This window comes from Aptenodytes patagonicus, chromosome 2, assembly GCF_965638725.1.
Source record: "Aptenodytes patagonicus chromosome 2, bAptPat1.pri.cur, whole genome shotgun sequence".
Classification (NCBI taxonomy): Eukaryota; Metazoa; Chordata; class Aves; order Sphenisciformes; family Spheniscidae; genus Aptenodytes; species Aptenodytes patagonicus.
Genome location: NC_134950.1, coordinates 130,641,600 through 130,666,778, shown reverse-complemented (window position 1 = coordinate 130,666,778; position 25,179 = coordinate 130,641,600). Strand labels below are relative to the sequence as shown.

General features: G+C 40.2%; 2 protein-coding genes across 7 annotated transcripts in view; one reads left to right on the top strand and one right to left on the bottom strand.

Moving 5' to 3' along the window:
• RAB5A (RAB5A, member RAS oncogene family) overlaps nt 1-11,466 on the top strand; it is a 21,395-nt gene extending 9,929 nt beyond the window's left edge. For all 4 annotated transcript variants that reach the window (XM_076331213.1, XM_076331212.1, XM_076331209.1 and 1 more), the window contains 4 exons: nt 626-777; nt 1,764-1,886; nt 3,762-3,855; nt 6,877-11,466. In XM_076331213.1, coding sequence (XP_076187328.1) covers nt 626-777; nt 1,764-1,886; nt 3,762-3,855; nt 6,877-6,992 — 485 coding nt within the window. In that variant the 3' untranslated portion in view covers nt 6,993-11,466. The remainder of the gene's footprint in view (nt 1-625; nt 778-1,763; nt 1,887-3,761; nt 3,856-6,876) is intronic.
• Nucleotides 8,552-25,179, bottom strand: PP2D1 (protein phosphatase 2C like domain containing 1). 3 transcript variants are annotated; one of them, XM_076331206.1, is made up of 5 exons: nt 25,050-25,179; nt 19,805-19,951; nt 14,630-14,774; nt 13,321-14,345; nt 8,552-9,804 (listed from the first exon to the last, which is right to left on the bottom strand). In XM_076331206.1, the coding sequence occupies exons 4-5, from the start codon at nt 14,342-14,344 to the stop codon at nt 8,552-8,554; spliced, it is 2,277 nt and encodes a 758-aa protein (XP_076187321.1). In that variant the 5' UTR covers nt 14,345; nt 14,630-14,774; nt 19,805-19,951; nt 25,050-25,179. The 3 variants fall into 3 exon arrangements, with proteins under 3 accessions (XP_076187321.1, XP_076187322.1, XP_076187323.1); XM_076331207.1 differs by lacking the exon at nt 19,805-19,951; XM_076331208.1 differs by lacking the exons at nt 14,630-14,774; nt 25,050-25,179 and having other exon boundaries at nt 19,805-19,822.

The window sequence follows — 25,179 nt, the reverse complement described above, 5'->3', positions numbered from 1 at the left end:
TATTTATGGTAATGTTTTCAGCTGTAGAGGTAATGGATGCAAGTTTCCCTGAAACTGCAGGCTGTCAAAATTATACCGAAATTAATTCTTGATCACTGGCAAAGTCAAAAATATGGCTGCTTTAAGAACAAGAACTTTTGAGAAATGATTCTTTCTTCCGAACCCATTAGCTAAGGTAGAGTTGTCAGAAGCTGAAAATCAAAGCTTTAAGATACTATTCAAGTAATGTAAATGTGTAGAACTGTAAATATCTGAACTGTTGGATTATAGCATTGGGATGCTGTTACGGGTACTCTGTATAGTCTGTTGAAGCAGGATGAAATATATCTAGAAGACTTAAGGCTTGTGGTTACTCAGTTTCACTATTACAAAAAAAAAAAGGAATTCCTTCCAATTATTGCTTTCTTATGTCTTTAACTTGAGGAAAGACTGGTTGTTTAAATAACTGCTCTGTGTTAATCAGAGTTACTGTCTATCAGTTAACGTTTGCTTCAAGCCTTCTATATTTTAATAATAGGCTTGAATTGTTTAAGGAAATCATATTTGCATCTCTGTGAATGTAATTTTATATGAATATAGAGATATAAGCAGACTTCTGGTTTCAGCACCTCTGTCTCTTTTGTAGCTGCTTTTCTAACCCAGACTGTATGTCTCGACGATACAACGGTAAAATTTGAAATTTGGGATACAGCTGGGCAAGAGCGGTACCACAGTTTAGCACCTATGTACTACAGAGGAGCGCAAGCAGCTATAGTGGTATACGACATTACAAATGAGGTAAGTACTGTACTAGGGAGGCACACGGGGGATTTGGAAGTTAGCACTCTTGCATCAATCTCTTCCTTAATTTTTCTCACTGACTTGAGTGAATCAATTCATCATTTCATAGAATGACAGAATGGTTTGGGTTGGAAAGGACCTTTAAAGGTCATCTAGTCCAACCCCCCTGCCATGGGCAGGGACATCTTTTACTAGATCAGGTTGCTCATTTCATGTTAGACTATGTAATGTTAAATTGTGTCTGTAAACTTTTCTTGCCAAAAAGACTATTTCTAGGGTTTTTTATTGTATTAAAAAAAAGAGAAAGCAAATTCTGTTGTAAAAGTGTTTCAAACCCACCTTTAAATCAGTTCACCAGAATTGAGCTGTTACACTCACCACATTGCTGGTGGCAGTTTATTTCTGATGTGAAAGATATTATTTTAATATTGTATTATTGCAAGTTACGGGTAAGGATTGGAAAGGTAGCACAAGCCATTGAGACCAAAACCTAAGGTTATTTGATTTCTTTTTATTTGAACTTAGATCAGATAGGCTTCACTTGTTTTTGGTAAAATGAGACTTAAAAACCAAAATCCTCAAAAAAACCTCCAGAAACCCTGTACTGTAATAAACAGTGCTCAGTAATTAGAAAGTGTTTTCAGACCCTTTTGATATAGCTGTTCATAAACTTGATTCTTCTAGAGGAGAAATTAAAATTCCTATTTTCTCTCTTAACCGCTTCTCTTTCCTTACTCTGTCTACATAAAGATCTTCCTATCTTTACTTACTTTTTCAGCATTATCCCAGCTAAGCACATTTGAGAACTAAGGTAGGAATGTTTCATTTTAAAAGCTCAGTTGGCAAGTTGGAGTGTGCCTTTGGACAAAGGTAGCAGCCTTGCGTTGGCCTTTTGCTTGAAGTATAGATAACAGAGATTGAGATAATAGGTGAGTACAAAAGGATGATAAAACTCAGTTGCATCATTTTGCGATCATTAACAGGAGTCGTTTGCCAGAGCGAAAAACTGGGTCAAAGAACTTCAGCGACAAGCAAGTCCTAACATTGTAATAGCTTTAGCAGGAAACAAAGCTGATCTAGCTAACAAGAGAGCTGTGGATTTCCAGGTATGTACATAACTTCTGTTTATAGAAATAGCATTTTGTCGGAATAGAAAGTAAATAAGCCTATGAGGAGCTTGTATGCATAGCCTAGTTAGTTGTTATAGAGGTCATGCTGTTAAATATAAATGTCAACTGAGACTAGTTAAATTATACATGCTACTGAAAAATCTATTTCTGTACAAGTGATATGTAGCAATAGACTTTTTTGAATAATTAAGTTTGACTTTGAGGAATAACTAATTTATTTGCATATCTTTAAGGCTAATTGAATTTCTGTTCTTTGATGTGACATCTCCCTGTCTTCTACCCGAAATTACCAGTAACTAGAGTTTCAATGGATGAGACAGCAGTAACTCTCAGTGCAAACCATTCTCTCTGACTTTTCAGCAGGAGAATTTTGATTATTGCATGATACAAAGCTGATTGATGTGCTTAACTTGCTTAGGCTATACTGTTGAAGCAGCGTTCAAGTTTTAATTGTGCTTTTCATGGCATTCTTCTTGGTTTAGTGGATATATCTGTGCTCTCACTGCTATATTTTATCTTCTAGAAAGTTTAACCAAGTCATCAGAAAATAGCTTCCAAACCAAATAAAACTTACTGCAGGTGGTTCTGGTCCATTCATGATTGATTGAATTTGAATTAAGATCATATTTATTAGTCATTAATTCTCTTACCGTTTTAATCTGTAGTTGGTGTCACTGTGTGAGATACTGCTGTGTGTAGTAATGAATCCTTTTGTAACTATAGAGTTGGACTATGAAGGTTAGCAGTGTGTTAGATATTTTTCTGCCAGAATTCAACAACTTGGTTTTCTAATTTTATACTTACATGTCAATTGTAACATAAAGCTGTGTGACAGAAGACCTTTGTGTTTTGTGAAAAATTGTGGTATTTAACAAAAATTTCATACACGTGTGCAGTCAAAAACTTAATCAAATTTAATTACCAAAGTAGAACTACCTTTACTATTTTTTGTACAATTACAATCTTAGTATTTTTCAGATGTTCGCGTTTTTGTTAATGTGGATTTATGGGCTCCTTGCAGGCTTGACAGTCCTTTCTCATTGCAAAGCACACTTTAGATTTCTAGGTATTGGTTAATGTGTTATTTCAGATACAATTACGTAGATCTTAGCTGATGTCACTTAAATGAATAGAGAATGCTGTAGATTTTTTTTGTCATCATAGGCATTCTATAGTTTGGCTTTTTGCAGATTTCCTATTGAATGCCAAGGCAGTTACAGAACCACAAGAACCTGGGGATTCTCAGCTGAATTGGCTAACAGGAAGTGGCAAAAATACGAAACTTTTTATAAAACAGTGTATTTCAGATCAAAATTCAGACTGAAAAGGGAGATAACGTGGCAAGATATTTAATACCGCTTATTTGCTTTATAATTGTGAATTTCTATCAGGATAATGAAACTGTTCTGATCCATCTGCCTCAATAGTTGAAAGATTCAAGATAGTTCACAAACTGCCTTCTTTCCGGGGTAATAATAGACTTTCTGACATTTTATGGCACTTCTTGGAGCTTATTCATTCTTGCTATCACAGCTAGTGTTCTAGATCAGGGTTGTCTTTTTAATAAATATTTTTATTGATTATTTAGTTTTGCCTGAGATTTTTCCATCTGGGTATTTTTAAGATGAGTAAGGATTTGTAAGATTACATTTCTAAATTTTTAGCTGCTTGAAGTAATTGTTAAGTTCCTCATAGTTGATGAATAACACATTGTCATGAGTGTTTCAACAAACTTTCTTTTAAAATGGTATAGAAATTGTTCCCTAGTAGCAATAAAAGTACAATGTGTAATGATTGTGTGATTTTTTTTTTTTTTTAAATTAAGTAATGCATTCTTATTTTAACTTTCAGGAAGCACAGGCTTATGCAGATGACAACAGCTTATTGTTCATGGAGACGTCTGCCAAAACATCTATGAACGTAAATGAAATATTCATGGCAATTGGTGAGTTTATGAACAAATTGAGAATTTAAGGGAATTCTTTTCATGAGATTCATACCATCACAATCTTCTTGACCCAAGATCTCTGTTTTTCACCTAAATTATTTCTGGCACTGAAGTTTCCTTAGGCCCTTTCAGATCCCTTTTGATGTTCAGAAGTCAGATAAACTTGCTTGAAGCACAGTTGCACAGCTATTCTGCCAAGCACCAGAACACTTGAATTAACTTGGAATAGCTAAGATAGGTCACTTTTGAATTCTGTCAGCAAGTTCCGTGTACCTGTTTTGATTCCATGATGAAAACCTGTACTACTTCAAGTTCAAGCAAAATTAAGCTTTAGTTGTTACATATAAAAAACCCCACCTTTCCCATGGTATAAGCAACCATAAAAAGCTTTACATAGCTTTTCTTAATTGTAAGATGTACTTGGCATTTGTTAATCACATTAGTGTAAGAATGTAGGTGAAAGTGTATAAATGTGTGCCTTTTGTTGGTATGTTGTTTGCAGCAGATTCCACACTGCCTTGGATAGGTGCAAAACCTGGAATAATGTACCTTTTAGGAGACAGTGTTAACGGAAGCTGGAAACATTTCAAAATGGGAGAATGATAATGGACTTGCTTAAAAAAGAGTCAAGTATTAATTTTAGTCTAAAGAAAATATTTGCTAAGTATGCTTTTGTGTTAAAATTTTGTTTGAATTCCAAATGCAGCTATCTGAAATCCAAAAACTGTGCCAAAGATGACAATATGTGCTTAAATTCAATGTCCAAGTATAAGTAAAGGACACTTCATGTGGAAAGTAAATTTACTAATATATTTTTTAGCCCTAACATAATCTTAGAGATTTCTGTAAAGATGCTAACATTTAACAGTAAGTAGGAATTACGAAGAAATTTTGTGAATTCCATTGATAGACACAAAATTGTATTTCATTGTTAATAAAATTTTGAAAGTGGAAGAAAAAGCATGCATTTTTAGGTTGGTCACCAACCTATTTAGTAGGTTAACCTTAATCACAGTAGTGGCTCTGCTACTGGGGAATAGTAATGCATAGTGTCAAATAACCTTATTATATGTTTCGTGTTTTCCACTACAGTGACCTCTGTCCCACTTTTTGTGAAAAACAGCATTGCTATCAAAATTAAATGTTTCTAAAGAGCTCTTATGTTCTGCTTTCCAAGTCAGTAAAGCAGAAGGTAATTTGTAGTGTGGTTCAAACTTCAGTAGATGCAAATTAAATTAAATTATCACTATAGCAACATTTTATAAAAAGTACTTGCTTCATATTAACTATAAATACTTGGGGGGGGGGAAAGCACATAACTATGAGTCAAAAGTATATTTTTCTCATAAATGCTTGAAATAAGCCTGCATTTAATGATACAGAAACACTCAATTACACTGTTCTGGTGAAATTTTAAAATTAATTTGTTTAAAGGTGCAGTTTGCATCTTGTTTAAAAAAAAAAAAAGAAGAAAAAAATTAATCCCCAAAATCTGATGAATTTTTTTGTAATTTGATATATCAACACTAATTCTTACCTCTCCATGTTTTAATGAAGTATACGAAGTAAATTTGAGAAAACAATGCCCAATTAGTACCTGGGTATTTTGTCTGCAAGGTTGGTTGTCCATGTGAGTATTCTTTCACATCGATGGGTGAAATTCAGCTTTGTCAGTGCATCAGAACAAGATCTCTGCAGCAATGGACCCTGAAAGGAAATCTTGACGAGGATATAAGTTTTGCATGGAATTTGGAATGGCCTTTTGCACAACATGGATGCAGTTCTCAGGACCATGTGTAAATACGATCTTCAAAAATGGGAGAAAATGAAAAATGAGAACATGGACAGAATTGAGGGATGCAAGCTACAGCTGCGTGTAAATTGACTGCTTTAGAGCTCATTCAGAACTTCCAGTTAAAAAAATTCACCTTAAATTATAGTTCTAGAATGTATCTAGAATTCAAAACGACAGTGCTCTGAAGGCATTTTTCTACTGGTGCTTTGTCCCTTTATACTGTCTCGACAGCTTAGTACCACGCGAACTCTTGGGTTCTATCACAGAATCATAGAACAGCCCAAGTTGGAAGGGACCTTAAAAGACCATGTGGTCCAACCTTTTGTGGGAAAGGGAGCCTAGATGAGATTGCCTAGGCCCCCGAGATTATCTAGCACCACAGCACATCTTGTTGATGTGTACTCTGCTGGTTTTCTGGCTGTTATACTTGCGTTTCATTCCTTTTAGGAAAAGTTGTTCTTTAAAAAGCTGGCCAAAGTAATTACTTTGGAGTCGAAGCATGCAGCCAAACTGTAGAACAGGGATGGTTGTTGGGTCTTGGTTAACGTGGGCAAGACAGCCCCACAGAAGTCCTTTTATGTAGAACTTAGCTTTCTCTCCATCAGAACATTCATAGGAGGAGCTACTGCTCAGAAGGGTAACATTTGTCACCCTTATTTTTCATGTCAGGACTGAGGAGATAACCTGGAGCTAGAAGGACAACAAAGAAATTGTCACAGTCAGTTGACTCATAAGAGCTGGAGAGAAGAGACAGCTTGAAAAAAAAGAGGAGAGACTTGATCTAGTGCTGAGGGCTGTTTTATATGTTGTATGCAAATACTTATTCTGGCTAGATAGCTGGGCAGTAGTTTGACCCATTTCTGGGTTTTGTGCCTTTTCATTCTTTCTGTGTCTTTTAGCACTAACATCCTGATCTTAAAGCCTATTCTGTGTAGGTGGATTCCCCCAAGAGCCACCATTTACTGGCATAGCATACCTGTGCAGATACATTTTACTGCTCAAGTTACTAACGCATTTCACTCTTGAAAATCATAGATGATGTTAATGATTAAGAAGTTAAGTGTCTTAGCTTCTTTTATTACCAATGCACTGAATCAAATCAGATTTTACAGTGATTATATTGATATGCTTATAGAGTAGTTAGTGTTGACTGTTTGTGTACTCAGGTGATTTAATCTTAGTACAATCTCAGTTTTGACTCTTATTTCTTGTTGATTTTATAGCAAAAAAATTGCCTAAGAATGAACCACAGAATGCAGGAGCCAGCTCTGCTAGAGGAAGAGGAGTAGACCTTACTGAACCCACGCAACCACCCAAGAGTCAATGTTGTAGTAACTAAAACATCAATTGCTTTAAACTGTTCTGAATATTCTTCTGCTTCCTAACTGTTAATAACCATGGAATTGGAGTGCTTAACCTGGCCCAGTACATCTTCCAAACAGCGAAGAGACTTACGATAATAGTCAAGTTCATGATACAGAGTTTTCTTTTGACCTAAAATTTTAACATGCATGTATCCACCACTGGCTGTAATGTTTCAGCAGTAGAGGAGAGATGGAAGCGGAATAAACTTCCTTCAGTTGAAAGGTTTAAAAATCACTTACCATTAGGGGTGTAAAAGAACTACTTTTCGTGGACCTAATTGGCCAGTTCCTGTAGCCTCAATACTGATCACTGTTATAATAAATAGAATTGGGACTTCTCATAATTTTCAATTGTGCTTTAAAACCTTTTTAGAAACAGGGTCTAAAAATTACTTAAACTTATTCACAGTATTGATGCAACCAGTTGTTTCTGCGGGTATCTACTGTTTAGTTATACATTCCATAGTTTAATAATTTAATTACAGATAATACTTGCATTAACAATTTTAAGAACCCTATGCTTGCAGGAAAGTGGAGTTTTAGTTGGTACACTGTATGTAAATTCTATCAGCCCAGTTAGTTATCTAAAGGAATTAGTGATAAATCAAGTTTAACTTCATTTCTAATCTGTTCAGAGGGTACAGACCAGTAAATTCAACTTTATGACTTAGGGGTTTTTTTTTTTCCTCTACAAACTGTAAGAGCTCTTCAAGTAAAATCACAACAAACTTGGTGTCTGTAACTTCTTTCTTGTTTTTGATCATTGCTGGCCATTACAGTTTGTTTTTCCCCTAAGGAAAAAAATAGTGCACTAACGATTATGTACATCCAACTTGATTTTAAATTTGGATATTAATGTACTGTAAATAGGTACTCTGCATTGTAGTCTACATTTGTTTAATACTTTCTGTAATATTTAAGAGTTGCTTAAAGGTATACAGAATGTACAGTTACTTAAAGCTAACTTTTTTCCTCTCTAATCAAAGGGGGTTCGAAGTTCTTCCTTTATGGCTAGAACAGTAATAAATGATGCTCCTGTATCTGTAACATAAGTATTGCTGTCTGTCAGTAATGAACTTTGCAACTTTGTTTTCCAAAGTACGTTTTATTTTGATCTGTCCAGTATATTGCACTAATTCTTTTAGTTATTTTCATTATATGAAATCTACCAAGTGTGTCAGAAGAGATGAATTAGTCTATTTAAATGTTGAACTGATAGCAGAAACTTACTTGTGCAGATTTTAAATTTGCAGTAATCTGGGTCTAGCAAGGAAAATGACAGTTCACCAGTGTTTAGTTTTATATTGAGGTGCTCAGGTTTGAATAAAGTGGTTTAAAAGAAAAAAAAAAATTTGATTACTGTTTCTTACTGAGAGTTTCAGAAGGTTTTATTGCATTTGCACAGTTCCAGACAAGATGTCTGATTTACTATATGGGTCAGCATTGAAGATGATTACAAGTAAATTCATGACACAGCTAAATATAAGCTTGTACTATATGTACTGTGGCACTCCAGTTATCCTAGGATAAATTTTTAAATATTGAGGTAATTGGGTATCTTATTGCATCCATTTAGAAGTACAATCAAAACAGTAATATTATCTCTTGAACCTGCAGCTAATGCAGTCTTTACCAGCTGTTCACTAACGTAGCTTGCTGCGTTGTCATAGAGTGTCTCAGCGGTGACTCTGCCTCTTCCTGCAGTTTGTGATTTGCAATTGGACGGGTACATTTTTGTGTCCTCTTCAGACTGTGGTAGTGGTTTAGAACCCACTGGTGATACAGTCTTTAGCAGTTCTTGACCAGCATAACTGGCAAGTTTGTCACAAAATATCTTACAGTCTATTTTTTCTGCGAGTTGTAGACCTGAGTCATAATTAGATAGGCATGCTTTTATATCTTTTGGGGGCTGTTTCATGTCTTTAGACCCTATTGCCAGTACATTCTCTGGCAGCTGTTTATGGGTGCAACTTGGACCTCTGGCACAGAAAGTGTCAGTGTCTGTTTCTTCTTGCACTGCAGTCTGTGACTGTGGCTGAAAACTGTTACATAGATAAACTTTTCTGTCCTGAAACCGTTTCAGTTCTTCAGAGCTACCTTTTGTGCTAGAGTTGGACTCTTTTATTTCTCTGTTCTGTGAATTTACTTCATTGTTACTGAAAACAGACAGTTCTGGATCAGCTTGATTTTTGTGGTCATCAGTTTCCTTAGGAACTCCATCTTCAGTTTGCAAATAGTTCGTCCTAGAACATTTTGGCTTATTTTGTTTCAGGTTGCCTTTTGAGTCAGTGAGAAAAATGTCCGTATTGGAATACAGTATCTCTATTCCATTTTGCAGATCTTTAATAGCCTTTGAGTCATTTAAGTTATCTTCAGTGAGGGGCATCAAATACTGACACACATATGGAGAAGTTCCGTTTTGTTGAACACTTTCATACATTCTCAAATAACGAGTGAATGTTGTTAAAGTTAATGCAAGTACTTCATTGTAATCCAAAACCTCCCAAAGCCCATTAGAAGCTAAAATAAGAAACTGACAAGTATCATCAATAGGGACAGATACAGTATGAGGTACAGGTATAACAGATCTTTTCAGTACTGGATCTCCGTGATGTCCAAGACCCCTTGTAGTTCTCAGGTACCCCTCTACTAATCCGTCTGGTTCATTAATGCTGATGTTTCCACCATTCTGAAGTATGCGTTCTCTCTCGCTTACGTTAGAAGTGCTGTGCTCTTTTGAGAGGCAGTGACTCTTTCCATTTTTACATAAGACTGCATGTGCATTACCTAAAATTGAAATAAGATATTTGCATTATAGCATACTGATTTTTTTTTTAAGATACTGCTGTTACATTAAGAGTTAGTCTTTTGCGAAGGACTGGGGAAAAAAACTGAGGTCATAGTTCAATTATCTACTGCCACAGGCAACAGTATGTCCATCAATGAATCTGGCTCTATTTTGCATGAAAGTTTTCTGTGTTGTTTTTTTCCCTCCCATTCAGAAGACTATTCCAGAATCTTATTTTTCTGACTGCAACTAAACTCTTATGAGGAGTCTTAAGCAACATTTCATTCAGCTTAAAGTGCAGTCTGAAATGTTGCACCTTGACTGTTTTTTAAGCAAGAGTGCATATTTTTCTCAAATACTTTTTTTTTCCCCTAGGAGAGTGTGTGCTTTCAAAATATTATGGCTGAATGAACTCATCAAGAAGTTTCAGGTTCAGACTATTTTTAGCAGTATAAAATTTCTAGTACCTGAAAATAATTTGGACATCATGTAGAATTTACAGTTTACTAACATGATGCCTTAAATCTCTTCCTCGGTTAAGGGACCCAAGGGAGCAAGAGTTCTCACAGTCATCCTGGGAAGTTGAGGACTAACTTCTTTCCTTTGGTGGGAATAGGTACTTTACCTTTCCCTCAACACTTTTGAAATCTGCAGGGTGAGAATGAAAAGTGTTAGAAATTGCAGCACTGCAGGTGACTAGTCTTGTCAGACTTGAATGCAGAGCATAAAGGAAAGCAGCTCTGAAACAAAGTGGCGTATTTGAGATCCTCTATGGCTACGCTGGGAGAAGACCATTTTTTGTGTTAGGGGAGGTGATCGGTCTGTTCCCGTGTGTTGGCATGAGGGCAAAAGTGATGTACTGCAGAAGGAACTTGAGTGGGATGGTAGCTTTCCAGACACTAAGCTGGCTGCAGTGTGTTCATTTATATTGTAATTTTAATATCATCTGGCTAGACTAGGGCACAGATCTCTGAAAAGTGTTTATAAGTAGGCACTGCTTACACAGTAGTTGTATTTCTTGGGCAGTATCGGCATTGTCTCGTGTAGGAGACAGCTAAGTGTAGTCTGTGTGAAGGCAGATTTCTCTAGAGGTGATTCAGAATATCAAACTGAAAGACACACCTTTTTTACTGGTTATAGAATGTAGATGCCTTAAGTTATGCTGTGTGAATGTTTCCTTGTGCTTGCTCCCTCCTCCTTCCTCTGATTTCCATGGAGAGCTAGAATATTGTCTAAAATTTCCTTTGAACCCTCTGAGTAAGACCACCAGGTGTAAGCCTAACAAAGGGCGTAATATAACCCATGTGGAACAATTTAACTGCAAGAAAGAGTAAAATCTAGTCACTTTTGGATGCAAGTCTCTTGTCTGCAAACCAGAGACAGGGCAGAAGAATTGACAAAAACTAGCTGACCTATCAATGTGGGACTAAATGAAGAAGACAAAGCTGGCCAATGCCACCATCTCCTGCTCCGCATATCTGACCATCCTCTTCAGTTGCTTACCTGGTGTGAAGGAACATGTCTATACTTCTGTAAGAACACGTTCCTGGGAGGAAAATGAAGCTTGATGTCGTGCAAATCTTTTTCTTTGATGTGATATATTTGGTGGAAAATTAAGTGTATTAGATTAAATAAATGTGTATTTAGCAGTGGTTCAAAAATGTGGACTTTAATCATAAAAGACTTAAAGTATCTCTGATTAGCAGAGCTTGAGTTTACAGTATCTTTAATTGCAGCCAGCATAAAACCTCACCTGGGAGGGGAGGATGGAGGCAGGTAACTAGAACCAGAAAACTTAGGTTGGGTGAATGCTCTACCAAATTTTCTTACCTTCATCTTACCTCTCAAGCTCACTGTAATAAAAATGGGTGTCTTCCCCAATAAGGTGAAAACAAATGCATCTGAAAACATTACAACCTTTATGTGAGTTAATACTGTTTTCTGTTAAAGGTGTGACTGCATCTCCTGCAAGACTATCTGAGCTAGTGCTAAGCTACCAGTTTTGATACCCGTAACAGTAAAGTTCAGGTAGCTGCAAAAATGCTTGTTTGAGGCAGAGAAAGTATGGCTATAGCAACAAGCGTTGGGAGAATGGAGGAGAGGAAGGGGGAGGAGAGGGGACAGACCACAGTTACTTCGTTCAGTGTCAGTGCGTGCTCAGGTTGGTTTATAACGTTCCTCAGACTGGCAGAGGATTGCATATTATTGTTAAGCAAAAATATTCTTTTTTTTTTTTAAATCTGGCATCAGTTTTTTCAAATGTGGAATATGATAATTTTTTTGCCTCTTAAAAAAAAAAATAAAGCCTCTCAAATGGTTTTTCCCTTTCCCTACCCTCTCAAATGGTTTTCCCTTTCCCTACTGATCTTTGACCCTCTTGATTAATTTCAGTCAAATTTCATATGGAGAAATATGAAGAAGTCTTACAAGTTATGTGAATACACTCATCTGAGGAGGAAAGAGTGCCCCTGTTGATGGAAAGCTGCAGTGTTAGCACACTCCTTACTAATGCTAGGGAGAGCGATAGAAAACTACTATAGTGCTGGGCATGTGCTTCAAGCAGAGGCTGGAGGACACTAGAGAATATAACCGTAGACACAAATCCATTTGAAACTATTCACCCAACAGCTTTTTTTTTAATATGATTCTGCTTGTGTACTCCTTTATGGGAAAGCAAATGTCTTGCTTGTAATCTTACAGCTGTCTTATATACACAAGAGAAATCAACTGGTAACAAAAATCACCAAGTGGGAAGATACGATGAGTTGCTAAGAACTGCAAGAGCTTTTTCTGGTGTTTCCTGCAGCAGGGCTGGGTGGAGAAACATTAGGAATGTATCAGTGTTTCTGACTGTAATTAATAACTGATTTTCTACGCTATAGAAAGGCAAAGCAGGGTTCTACTTCATAAGGAAACAAGTCTGAATAGATCTTCCATAACAGTAAACAGCAACCAATTCCTATTTCAGAAATTAATAATTCAGGTGATGCCTACAGATCATGTTTTCAGTTTGCTGGTAGCAAAATGTGGTGGCACTTAGTCTCAATGAAACAAATGGATAAGAGGAATCTCTTATGCATGTTTCATTGACACAAGGGATTTATCGGATCTAAAATCAGAAGATTTTAGATCTGCCTGCCCTAAAATGATGACATCTTAAACCTCTTGATTTAAAAAAAAAAAAAGTCCTTACTGCTCTTACAGAGGTCACTTGTGTATTACGGAATGCTTCCTAACTGTGTTTTTCACATCAGTAAACTGACTTTACTGCTTTAAATCAAATATCATATTGAAGCTACTTATCTTAATAAGCTTAATACTTATTGTCTGATACCAGTATCAGTTGCGGGGGAATTTACCATGTCTCATTCACATTGTCAAGTTAAAGCGATTGCTGCTTTTTATCTCCAGATATCTACTGCCAACAAATCTCTAGCTTAGCTTATTTTTTCTTTTTACTGGGTGGAGAAAAAAACCAAAAAACTAAAAAAAACCCTGGTGTGGAATGTACATACCTATATTAGCGATGTGCAGTAACCCAGCAACGCCTTTGGCTGTCCTGGCTGATGGACTATGCGTGGTGTTTTCAGAATGTTTTCTTTCGTCTTCCTCGGTGCCATCTGTCTCTTCGCTGGGGATTCTTTCCACCAAACAGGTAACCACTGAACAGCCACTCCAGCGAACTTTGGAAACCTCATTCCTTCCCAGTCGTAAAAGTCTATCCATTCTCCAGAAGGACTTGGCATACGCTTTGTGAATCCATTCATAAGTATTGGTCTTGTCGGTCTCGTCATTGCCTGGTTTCTCAGAGAAAATCTTCTCTTTTTCCCTGTAATCTGCCTTGATTACTGTGGCGAAAGAATCTAGAATTTGCTGTTCATCCTTACTCTTTTTGTAGGAGGAATCCGTTTGAGCAAGCTGGTCAAGAAGTAAAAGCGGAAGCTCTGCTGCAACTGTTTCTGCAGCTGTCACACCGTGAGAGCCATCAACTAACCCCAGAAAACACGTATCTGACCTATTTCCATAGTTGTTGAGCACAATGAATCTGTCTTCCATGTCTCCCTGCCATGTGGAATTTTTATCTTGGCAAATTGCTAATGCTTTTATTAAAGAATTATTTACTTCCTTAAAAGTGCTGGGATTGTTAATATTAGCAAGATTACAATATGATGTAGGAGTGTGATTATCCATAAGGAATTCAAATGAATAATCAATTTTCTGCCTATATGTCTCAGAATATTTAGGAATCTTGGTCAATTTTGAAATTAGTTTCTGTCTCTGAGTCAAAAGTGTTTTGTTGTCAGTCTTTCTTTGTGGGCTAGCAAAGCCCAGCAAAGTTAGGGCTTTGTGGGTTTTTTTATGATAAAGAAGGTGGTATGGATATATTGTTTGTTGACATGCAGAGCAAAAAATTGAAATGCGCTTGGAATCATCGTTCTCACGTGCAATTGTGACTTTCTCCAGATAATCTTCCTCATCTCTGGAAAGTTCAAAATCAGGTGGGTTTGTTTTGTCCTGAGATCTTTCCTCCCATGTCATTCTATAAAGGAGTTGAATATGTTTAGTGTTTCCATATTTTCATATTTCAATATTTTAATATTAGGTAACACTACATTTACCTAAGCCTTGTTCTCACTCTCTTATAAACTCTGAATTGCATCATTGTGTACTAATGCAAACATGGTCAAGAAACTGGGAAACCCGTGTGAGATTGTATAAAAATTGTAACTAATAACTATGTTAAATATCAGTAATACAGCAAATTTAAGAAGTGAAAAGCTTGGAAATACAGAGTTCGTGGCACAACTTAGATTATGCTTGTACCTAGTGAGGTTTCAGTCAGTTGTTTCCTCCTTGTGATTCAATGCATAGCCCCTGTGCCTTCACACTGTTAGAACTGTAAATATGACGTTCCTCATCAGGAACATACTGTTTATCACTTTCCAGACACGGTAGTGGAGTGTAATTCCTACGTGGAAAAAAAAAAAAAGGCATATTCAAGATTAAGATAAAAAAAAAAATCTACCAGTCTTGCGTGGAAAATATGAAATGGGGTCAGAAGCATTGGTGTATCTCTTTAAGCAAATCTCACTCTCATTGCTATCAGTTTTAGTTGTGAGGACTTTAGGAGTCGCCCAGAAAAAAAATTATTTTATACCATTGTATTTAGGCACACAGAAGATAAATTACATTTATGTGGACAATATTCTATTTTTTTCTTACTTACAAGGGCTAGATTTTGCAATGTTCGTGTTCCTTTAGTGTAGGATGGATTTTGAATGTGTCAGTTTCTGAATCAAGAAAGCATAATGAAGAACAAAAGTATTATCAAATAGACCAAGCAGTGTTTGAGCTTTTAGGTCTGTGGGAAACACCCCTGCTCCTTGAGCTGCGAGACCTGTGAGCAGCAGCACATGCCCTCTGAATTCTCCAGCCATCAGGATGGAAGGAGAGGTCCACTTTGCAACAGAGCTCGCGGAAGAGCAACGAGGCTGAAAATGTGGAATTGAGGCCAGGTACTGTAAGGACATCAGAGGGTCTAGTCAGCACAAGCCCCAGCCGAAGCTAATCTCTTCCTCCTGTCCCCATGCACCTCCTTTCTCCCACTTCAGCGCCTTGCTCCAGACTCCCTCTTCAAACCAGTCTGTCTGTCCTCAGTCTCCTTCCTCGATACTGTCTTACCTCCCGAGTCCTGGGACTTCCCGTGTTCCCCGCACGTACATTCTCTCGAATATCTAGTTCCAAATATCGCTCCTACTGCTAGCGATGGGGATATGTGCATAAAAAGACACCTTCAGTCTTCTCCTGTTGTTAGCGAAGGGAGTACTGAGTGCCAGGACAAAACGCAAGACTATTGCTGGGTCTGACACCTGGTGCTACAAACCCAAGAGCCAGAGCTGTAGAGTAAGGCCTAGTGAGGCACCCCCTGATAGAGGCCAGCCGGTGCAGAGGGGACTGCCTGAATTCAGCATCTACACACTGGCATGTCTCCACTCAGCCACTGGCAAACTGATGTTTCTTTTAAAATACTGTAACTTGCTTTGATTTGGATAAATTTACAAGAATGACAAAAGGTGCACCGCTGATGCCATCTCAGCCAAATTTCCAAGCCCTAGTTTAAAACCTGACAGTCTTGGAGGTTCTTTATAAAATAGTTATTAGAATTTTGGTTTAATACGTGCCAAACAACATATTTTTCAAATCATATTCTCAGAAACAGCTAAACCATATTACCTGGAACTTTTTCAAATGTTCTGCTTCCGGCTTGGAAAATTTCAGTACGAACAGTTAATATCTGGCAGTGTTTTAAGTTACTGAAAACATGAGGCAACCCTATTGGTAGCAGCACTAATAATTCTGCCTATAACTTGAAATGAGTAAGAAACCATGTAAATATCAATGTTGCTTAGGCAGTAGATGAAATTGTTTGAATGGCATCTGAGTCCTACAAAATGATGTGCAGCTAAGCCTTACAGCTGTTTGCAGAACATCCTCTCCCCCTAAATCAGCAACATTTGTTAATTGTGTTTATTTAGTGTTTAGTATTTATGTGTGTGTGGATGAGAAATCAGGCCAAAATGTATTTATTACAAACTTTTCTTATATCCTCTCTTCTGAGATTTCTGACTTTCAGTTAACCTCTGTTGAAATCATAGAATTGTTTGGGTTGGAGGGGACCTCAAAGGTTGTCTAGTTCCAGCCCCCCTGCCACGGGCAGGGACACCTTCCACTAGATAAGGCTGCTCAAAGCCCCGTCCAACCTGGCCTTGAACACTTCCAGGGATGGGGCATCCACAGCTTCTCTGGGCAACCTGTTCCAGTGCCTCACCACCCTCACAGTAAGGAATTTTTTCCTAATATCTAACCTAAATATACCCTCTTTCAGTTTAAAGCCGTTACTGCTGTCAATCCACCACCAGGGCAAACAGCAGTGGTTTAGCAGTGGTAATATTCCACAGCCACATTACAAGAGTAGCCTTTGGTAATTTCATCCGGCTTCAACCTCATCCATTTTCTGGGGCTCCCTCTTTAAACTTGATAACAGCCACGCCTTAAAGTAACTATTTTGCAACTGCTGTCTCTTCCAGGATTTCAGCTGGGAAGTACATTTTCTTCTCTCGCTATTTCTGTTCGTCACCTCTGGGTTATAAGCATTTCCATGATTTGTTTTTCAAGGCATGCATTTTTCTCCTGTGGTGACAGTTGTTTGACAAAATTCCTTCAACTGTTTGAGAATTACAGGAGCATTAAAAGACAAAGCCCCAAGCTCCTCCAGCTCCAATTAATACATCTTAAAGAAGCAAGTACCTCTGATCAGCTGAGGTAGACCAATTATAAATTTTTTAATAGAAAATCTCTTCTGTAGAAAGTAATACTGACTAAAGTATTAGTAGAGCCACTTAAAAAACCTGTATGACACTGTAGTATACCTTGTCCTTGCGGAGGTGAGCTTGCAGGTGGCTACAGTTCTCAGTCTGCTGTGGGACCAGTTTATGGGAAAGTCCATCTCTCCACAGGAGGTGAGCATCAGCCTCCTTTAGAAATGCTGCACCACTTTAGCAGGGCAAGTTAAGGAGATATGTGATTAAAATTGCAGCAAAAGATATGCTTGTGCAGACCCCTTTTCCTTTATTCTGCATAGGTTGAATTTGAGACTGGGAGATCGCACAAGCCTCTTCACTGCTGTCATCATGATGATGCGTTCAGGAGTGAGAAAAATTAGGACTAATATATACAGAAAATCTGGTAAGCTGCTTTTTGTCAGCCTTTTAAATATGAACCCATTTTATATTTGGTGTATATAAAAGCCCCTTGGATTAGAGACAGGAAACCAAGAACTTTCAACAAAATGTTAGTTTGACCTCAGTAAACTTAATTCTTAACAAACATACTTTATAGATGTTTATATCTCAGTAAGTGGCTGTAAGTGCTAACAAATCACAATTTCAGAGCACCAAAACTGTCCCACTTTATTACAATGTGTAAATAACCAGGATAATATACATAATAATTCATGCAGAACAACAAGATATGCTACGACTCTTCAGTTGCAATCATTTTGCTCATAATTATTAAAAGGGCAGCCCTGATGTTAGTTTTTTATAGTATGCATACACTGCTTACGTTAATAGCTGAAAACCTTGTAAAAATGAAATAAAAAAGGAAACATTTCCTTTGTTGATCTCTTATGAAGTAAAAAGATTAGGCTGTATTTCCTTCTCTCCTTGCATTTCCCTCATCAGGAACAGATACAGATTTGCAAGTTTTTTGCTGTCAGGTTAAAGGATAACAGTGAAATACCGACAGCACAATACATGAAGCTAAAGCACTCTCAGCCTCAGAGAGCAAAAGATAAAATTCAGCTTTTTAGCTCGCTGCAGTTTCCCTGTGCCTATTTAGGGAGCCAAAACCCAGCACTGTTTAATGTTCTGAGCTGAAAATAGAAGCAGATAAAAAAAAATTAGAAGAGAGAGAATGGGGAGGGAACCACAGTTTGAGATTGTGTGCGTTTTCAAGGGCAAAAGTCCTATTTACCGTTTGTGTCACAGGAAAGAGCCTCTTGGTCAGTGCTTAGTCCTGCTGCTAGGAAAGGGAGGCTGCTTCACCTCTCTGCCGTACGCTGCCCTGTCTGTAAGAGGGGCAGAACACGAGACTGCAGGCCAGGAGCTCGTATGACAGAGGATACCATCATCCCAGTAAACCTTGTATTTCTGGCAACCTTCCCTAGCTGTGGCACTTGGGAGTTGCTTGCTGTTCATATAGCAAGGCAAGATTATTTTCTGTTTCTACAGTTTGGCACTACAATCTCATTTTTTAATTAGTGAAGATGTCACTAATTGAGCTTCAAGGATCCAAGATCTGATTTGTATCCAAACAGCAGAGTCCCATATGCAGTCATCTCCCTCTGACACATGCCATTCCTGTCTCCTCCCAGAGTGTGCTTCTTCCTCGCTTACCTTTGTCACAGTCAGCACTTAACTTACTCTCTAGTCCTGAACTCCTTCCTCCACGACTTTTGGTTTATTGTTATTATGCGCTACATATTTGTGGTCTTAGAAAATAGTGACTATTAGAGATGCTGAAACCAGCACTGGGAAGATGCCTGCTTGTGACAGGAGGAGGCAGAGAAGGGCTGTGTGATGTAAAATGGAGGTCACAGTCTACCCGAGCTTCTCATCACAATATTATCCACTAATATGTATAAACAGGCCTCACTGCTGCAAATTCTTGCTGAATGAGCGCCACCTTCCTTGCTCGTCTTTTCCCTCTTCCCTGCTTTACTTTTTGCCACGCCTTTTCTCTGCTTGTGCCTCAGCCAGCGCTTCTCTCTCGGTCCCCCCTTTCCCACGTGCCTGTGATGCCACGATATGGCTTCGTTGCCTCCACTCATTCAGCTGTGCTCCTCTCCTCCTGACCGATTTCCCTCCCCTCCGCCCATCACACAGTTTGGCAGCAGCACCTCCCATGGAAAATTGTTCACGAATGCATCATACCCACTTACAGAAACTGCGGCGGGGACTCTCGGCATCGCCAGGACTGTCTTTCCCCGAGCCGCAGTGTGCCTGATGCCACTGGTCCCTGCCAAGGAGCCACCACAGGTGGCCAGTGGGGCTGTAGTATTTGCCATGGTGCAGCTTGACAGTGCTGTGCAATGCATGCCCTGTGGCACAGCCTGAGCCAGCATCTGCTGTGCAGGTGCTGCCTTTAGCAAGTCCCAGTTTTACATGGCCACCTTTGGCCAAAGCAGCGAAGAGCTAGTATCTTATGTGAAAACTCTTATGTAGCCTTTCTTAAATGCATATAACCCCCCTGAAAAACTCTTCACCTGAAAAGACAAACTTGTTTGCTAACCCAGCAGCCGTGCCCTACACCTTCCACCAGTTTTAGCAGAGCTGGCCCTTTCATTCTCCAAAACCATCTGCAGAGGGAATGATGCTGAAGGAACAAGACATCTTCTCCCAAGTAAGTCAACTTAGGTGTGCATAGTAGCCTACTTACTGTATCCCCAGAAGCAATGATGCAGCTTCAAGGAAGTTTTGTTATGAAAGGCGTGGCAAGAGATAAAGATGAACCTGGTGAGTCACAGGAGCATGCCGGGGGGGCAGAGCCTGCCTTCGGGACTTGGGAACACTCCCACCCCTAGACCTGATAATAGGCAAGAAAGAAGGAAGTGATTAATAATTAAAATAATTATGGAATAAATTAAGGTTATGGAGCAGATCATCTTGAGTGCCGTCACGCGGCACGTACAGGACAACCAGGTGATCAGGCCCAGTCAGCATGGGTTTATGAAAGGCAGGTCCTGCTTGACTAACCTGATCTCCTTCTGTTGACAAGGTGACCCGCTTAGTGGATGCGGGAAAGGCTGTGGATGTTGTCTACCTGGACTTCAGTAAAGCCTTCGACACCGTTTCCCACATCATTCTCCTGGAGAAACTGGCTGCTCATGGGTTGGACGGGCATGCTCTTCACTGGGTAAAAAACTGGCTGGACAGCCGGGCCCAAAGAGTGGTGGTGAATGGAGTTAAATCCAGCTGGCAGCCGGTCACAAGTGGTGTTCCCCAGGGCTTAGGACTGGGGCCACTTCTGTTTAGTATCTTTATCAACGATCTGGATGAGGGGATCGAGTGCACCCTCAGTAAGTTTGCAGACGACACCAAGTTGGGCGGGAGTGTTGATTTGCTTGAGGGTAGGAAGGCTCTGCAGAAGGACCTGGACAGGCTGGATCGATGGGCCGAGGCCAATTGTATAAGACTCAACAAGGCCAAGTGCCGGGTCCTGCACTTGGGTCACAACAACCCCAGGCAACACTACAGGCTTGGGGAAGAGTGGCTGGAAAGCTGCCCAGCAGAAAAGGACCTGGGGGCGTTGGTCAAGAGCCAGCTGAACATGAGCCGGCAGTGTGCCCAGGTGGCCAAGAAGGCCAATGGCATCCTGGCCTGTATCAGAAATGGTGTGGCCAGCAGGAGTAGGGAAGTGATTGTCCCCCTGTACTCGGCACTGGTGAGGCCACACCGCAAATACTGTGTTCAGTTTTGGGCCCCCAACTGCAAGACAGACATTGAGGTGCTGGAGCGCGTCCAAAGAAGGGCAACGAAGCTGGTGAAGGGTCTGGAGAACAAGTCCTATGAGGAGCAGCTGAGGGAACTGGGGTTGTTTAGCCTGGAGGAAAGGAGGCTGAGGGGAGACCTCATCGCTCTCTACAACTCCCTGAAAGGAGGTTGTAGCGAGGTGGGTGTTGGTCTCTTCTCCCAAGTAACTAGCGATAGGACGAGAGGAAATGGCCTCAAGTTGCGCCAGGGGAGGTTTAGATTGGACATGAGGAAAAATTTCTTCACTGAAAGGGTTGTCAAGCATTGGACCAGACTGCCCAGGGAAGTGGTTGAGTCACCATGCCTGGAGGTATTTAAAAGACATGTAGATTTGGTGCTTAGGGACCAAATGATTTAGTGGTGAACTTGGCATTGCTAGGTTAACAGTTGGAGGTCTTTTCCAACCTAAACAATTCTATGATTCTAATATAATTAGTCTTATTTATCTTCTTAAGTGTTGTCCAAAACTGGAATCTTGGGATTCCAGGCCCACCGGTATTGCATCATCCTATAAAGTGGAAACAGTCCCCATCATTAGGTCATCTTAGGTGAGAGTTACAATTTGTGACACTGTCCACTTGGGCAGAGGTGCAGCTTCTCAGCTGGGAGGAAGCATCAAACTGGGAAATGGGAGTAGCAAAACAATGGCAAAACCAGCTCTTTCTACACCCCAGGTATTTTGCACCTGTTCCTGGTAGCTGGGTGTGCTGGTTTTGGCTGGGATAGAGTTAATTTTCTTCATGGTAGCTAGTATGGGGCTGTGTTTTGGATTTGTGCTGGAAACAGTGTTGATAACACAGGGATGTTTTCGTTACTGCTGAGCAGTGCTTACACAGAGTCAAGGCCTCTTCTGCTTCTCACACCACCCCACCAGCGAGCAGGCGGGGGGTGCACAAGAGGTTGGGAGGGGACACAGCTGGGACAGCTGACCCCAACTGACCACAGGGATATTCCATACCATATGACATCATGCTCAGCATATACAGCTGGGGGAAGAAGAAGGAAGGGGGGGACGTTCAGAGTGATTGCATTTGTCTTCCCAAGTAACTGTTAAGCGTGATGGAGGCCTGCTTTCCTGGAGATGGCTGAACACCTGCCTGCCGATGGGAAGCAGTGAATTAATTCCTTGTTTTGCTTTGTTTGCGTGCGCGGCTTTTGCTTTCCCTATTAAACTGTCTTTATCTCTACCCATGAGTTTTCTCACTCTTACCCTTCCGATTCCCTCCCCTGTCCCACTGGGGGGAGTGAGTGAGCGGCTGTGTGGGGCTTAGTTGCCAGCTGGGGTTAAACCACGACACTGGGTCTGTCTTGGTGGGGCAGAGGTGGCAGTTCGTAACCCACCAAGTACCTGCATGGGGCAGAGGGGCTGCGAAGCATCGAGTGGGCATGGCAAGCCCGCTGGGCTTGGCACGGTAAGGGAGGCATGTGAGGTTTTGGGGATCCACAAAGAGAAAGCTGTGGCAGAACATGGAAGATGGGTGAAGATAACGTAACTGCCTCCTGCACTCTCCTCCCCGTGACACCCTGCCTCCCTCACCCCACAAACCCACAACTGGGGTTGCTGCTGTACTCCTGGGGTTCCTCTGCTTTTTTCAGCTGTACACACCACAATTATAGTTGGTCTAAATGGAGGTTTTTAACCTGTTTAGTTTCTGTGGCTTAGCCAAGTGTTTAGCCATGGTGCTTGCCGTTGTGTCCCTAGTTCTTAGGATTTCCATGTGCTCTCCCACACAGATATAGGAAAGGCCCAGGAGTGGGCTTGCACAGCCGGATGTGCTTAGGCCAGTGTAACTTCATCTTACAGAAATAAAAGGGATTTTCTATGCGGAGTTTCATTATCTAAATCAGTGTCATATCAAGAGTGCTGGTCGGCAGCTACTCAGGTGCAGGTAGCAGAAAGGAGGCCCCTTCCCTCCCACCCCCTGCCAGCTGAGCATGTGCCAGTTGCCAGGGGTCTGTAAGGCTGCCAGCACTGACGGACGTGCCCTACACGGGGATGGGGTGGTTAGCAAAACTGTCAAAGCACAGGCAGTCAAAGTACGCTGAGTGGGGTCCCAGAGAATTGCGGAGATCTCTGCCACATGTTAAGTAGCAGGAAGAAGAGAAAAAGATGTTAGAGAAAAGAATAAACAAAAAAATTGTGGGGAGGCAGAAGAAAGAAAAGGTAAGGGAAAAATAGATGGTACATCCCATGTTTGCATGAAGCAAAGCAGAGCTCTCACTACCACGAAATAACACAGTGTAAGCCTATGTAGTGTCTGCAGACGGCTAAATAACTTTAACAAGCAGCTTCTGAACTTGGCACACACACTTCACATTGTACGGGCAAAGGCAGTAAATGTCCTGTGCTGCGTGAGCCCAGCCTTTAGTTTTCTCATTTGGTTTTTGTTAAATCAAAACTCTGACTGCAGTCAAGAAGAACATCTTCTGGGTAAGAAGTGAATAAAAACTGCTAAGTGCTCCATCACTAACAAGAAGTTTATGTTATTAAAACAGCCATGAGTGTTGCAATGACATTTTCTCCATTTTTTTTTCCACATTTTTTTCCTTTAAAAACTGGGTAATTGGGATGTGAGGTTCCCTATAACAGACAAAGGCCTAGTGAGAGGGTCTGCCATCTGCATTATTAAAGTCACATGTAAGCACCATAGGAAGCTGACAAGATGCTAGAGACAGCATAATGAACAAAACTTTTGTATTGTTAATACTTCCAGTGATTCATAAAATATTGATAGCAGTCCTCAATGCCTGGTAGCCAAGAGGGAGGCCACTTCACCAACAAGGAATGCGCTAATGAAAGGACATAATAGGATTTTATACTTGGAGAAATTCCCCAGAGGGGCAAGAGCTCCGCTTTTCACATTTGCATTGAATAGCAAGAATTAAAACAGGTGGGAGAGCAGGAAGAAAGTCCCATCTTGAACAAAAGGAGAGGGAGAGAGGGCTGAGTTGGGCACACTTGCTCCGACTAGGCTGGGAGATGTGGATGAGATGTGGTTGGGCTCCCAGAGCTCGGCAGCGGGCTGGGAGGTCCCTCTCAGAGAGACAGCATTCAGCATTAGGCTGCTATTAGTTGAGTCATTCTAATTTACGTGACCGAGATAGGCCCCAAAAGCCCCAAATGACAACTAGGTAATAACTAGGCATCAGGCACACCCTAAACTGCATTTTAATTTCCTCTTTTGTGACACGGCATCAAGAATGCAACCGCCTCCTTTGCTGGAATAATGTACATGCTCTTGCATTTAAGCCTGTCTGGTGTTCACAGTGAATTCCAGCGAGAGCAACAAATGCGAGATGCAGGTCTCCTGGGAGCACCGGCTCTGAGCAGGCACCTCCTCGGGGCTATCAGAAGCCTGAGAGAGACCTGAGAATCACAGGAGCTGGCACTTGTGTCTCATCCAGCTCCTGGCTTGCTTAATTTGATGCAGATGAGTAGTCTTCCTGAAGTCATGGGGCTACTCACCTGAGTTTTTGAGCTAAGCAGTGCAGGCAGGAGGCAGGCAGGAGGCAGGCAGCTAGACTCACTTGGCTCCCACCAGCGCTTGCTAAATGCCAGCTTCAGAGTCAGTTCGACTTGTGCAAACCCACTGACATGCCCCGAAGGACAGAAACTGAAAAATGTGGCAAGGGTTTTTCAGACAGTGCTTTGAGTTTGAATCTAATTTAACATCTTCATAGTGCATGTTTAATGATGAAAAATAAGCACCGAAGTGATTCTGTTGTGCCTAAATGGAGTTATACATGCATTACAATTAGAAAATTAATATGTGCTTGCTTGTGAATTCAGGCAACAGAAAAAGCCAGCTTGATATATGAAACCAAGAATGACATGTATACACTCACATGTCAAAGGATAATTTCTTTTGTTTTCCTAATGTAGTGTAACCTGTCATGGCCAAATTTTATTCACTGAAGCCACCACAAGTCAACATAGCCCAAGCTATAGTCCCATGTTTCCAGCCAGCAAATGATCTTTTCATTCCTTATTCTTGCCAAAATTGTGAATGTAATATTTTACCTGTCACTGGAGGAGTTTAAGGCAAAGTCAATCTTTTTTTTTTTTTTTAAACAATATATTTGCACAAAGTTAGAATGAGAACAATGATTTAAATCAGGCTTAAAGTTAAAAAAAAAAGAGAAAGACTTACCTATTTGCAGTTAAAGAGCGATTTCTTTCGAAGCTGCTTCTCTGCAGTAGCAGGCAGTAGTTCTGCATGTGTAGTGAAATTAGTGTTTATAAATGTTACTATAGTAACTGTATCCGTAGCCACAGGCTGG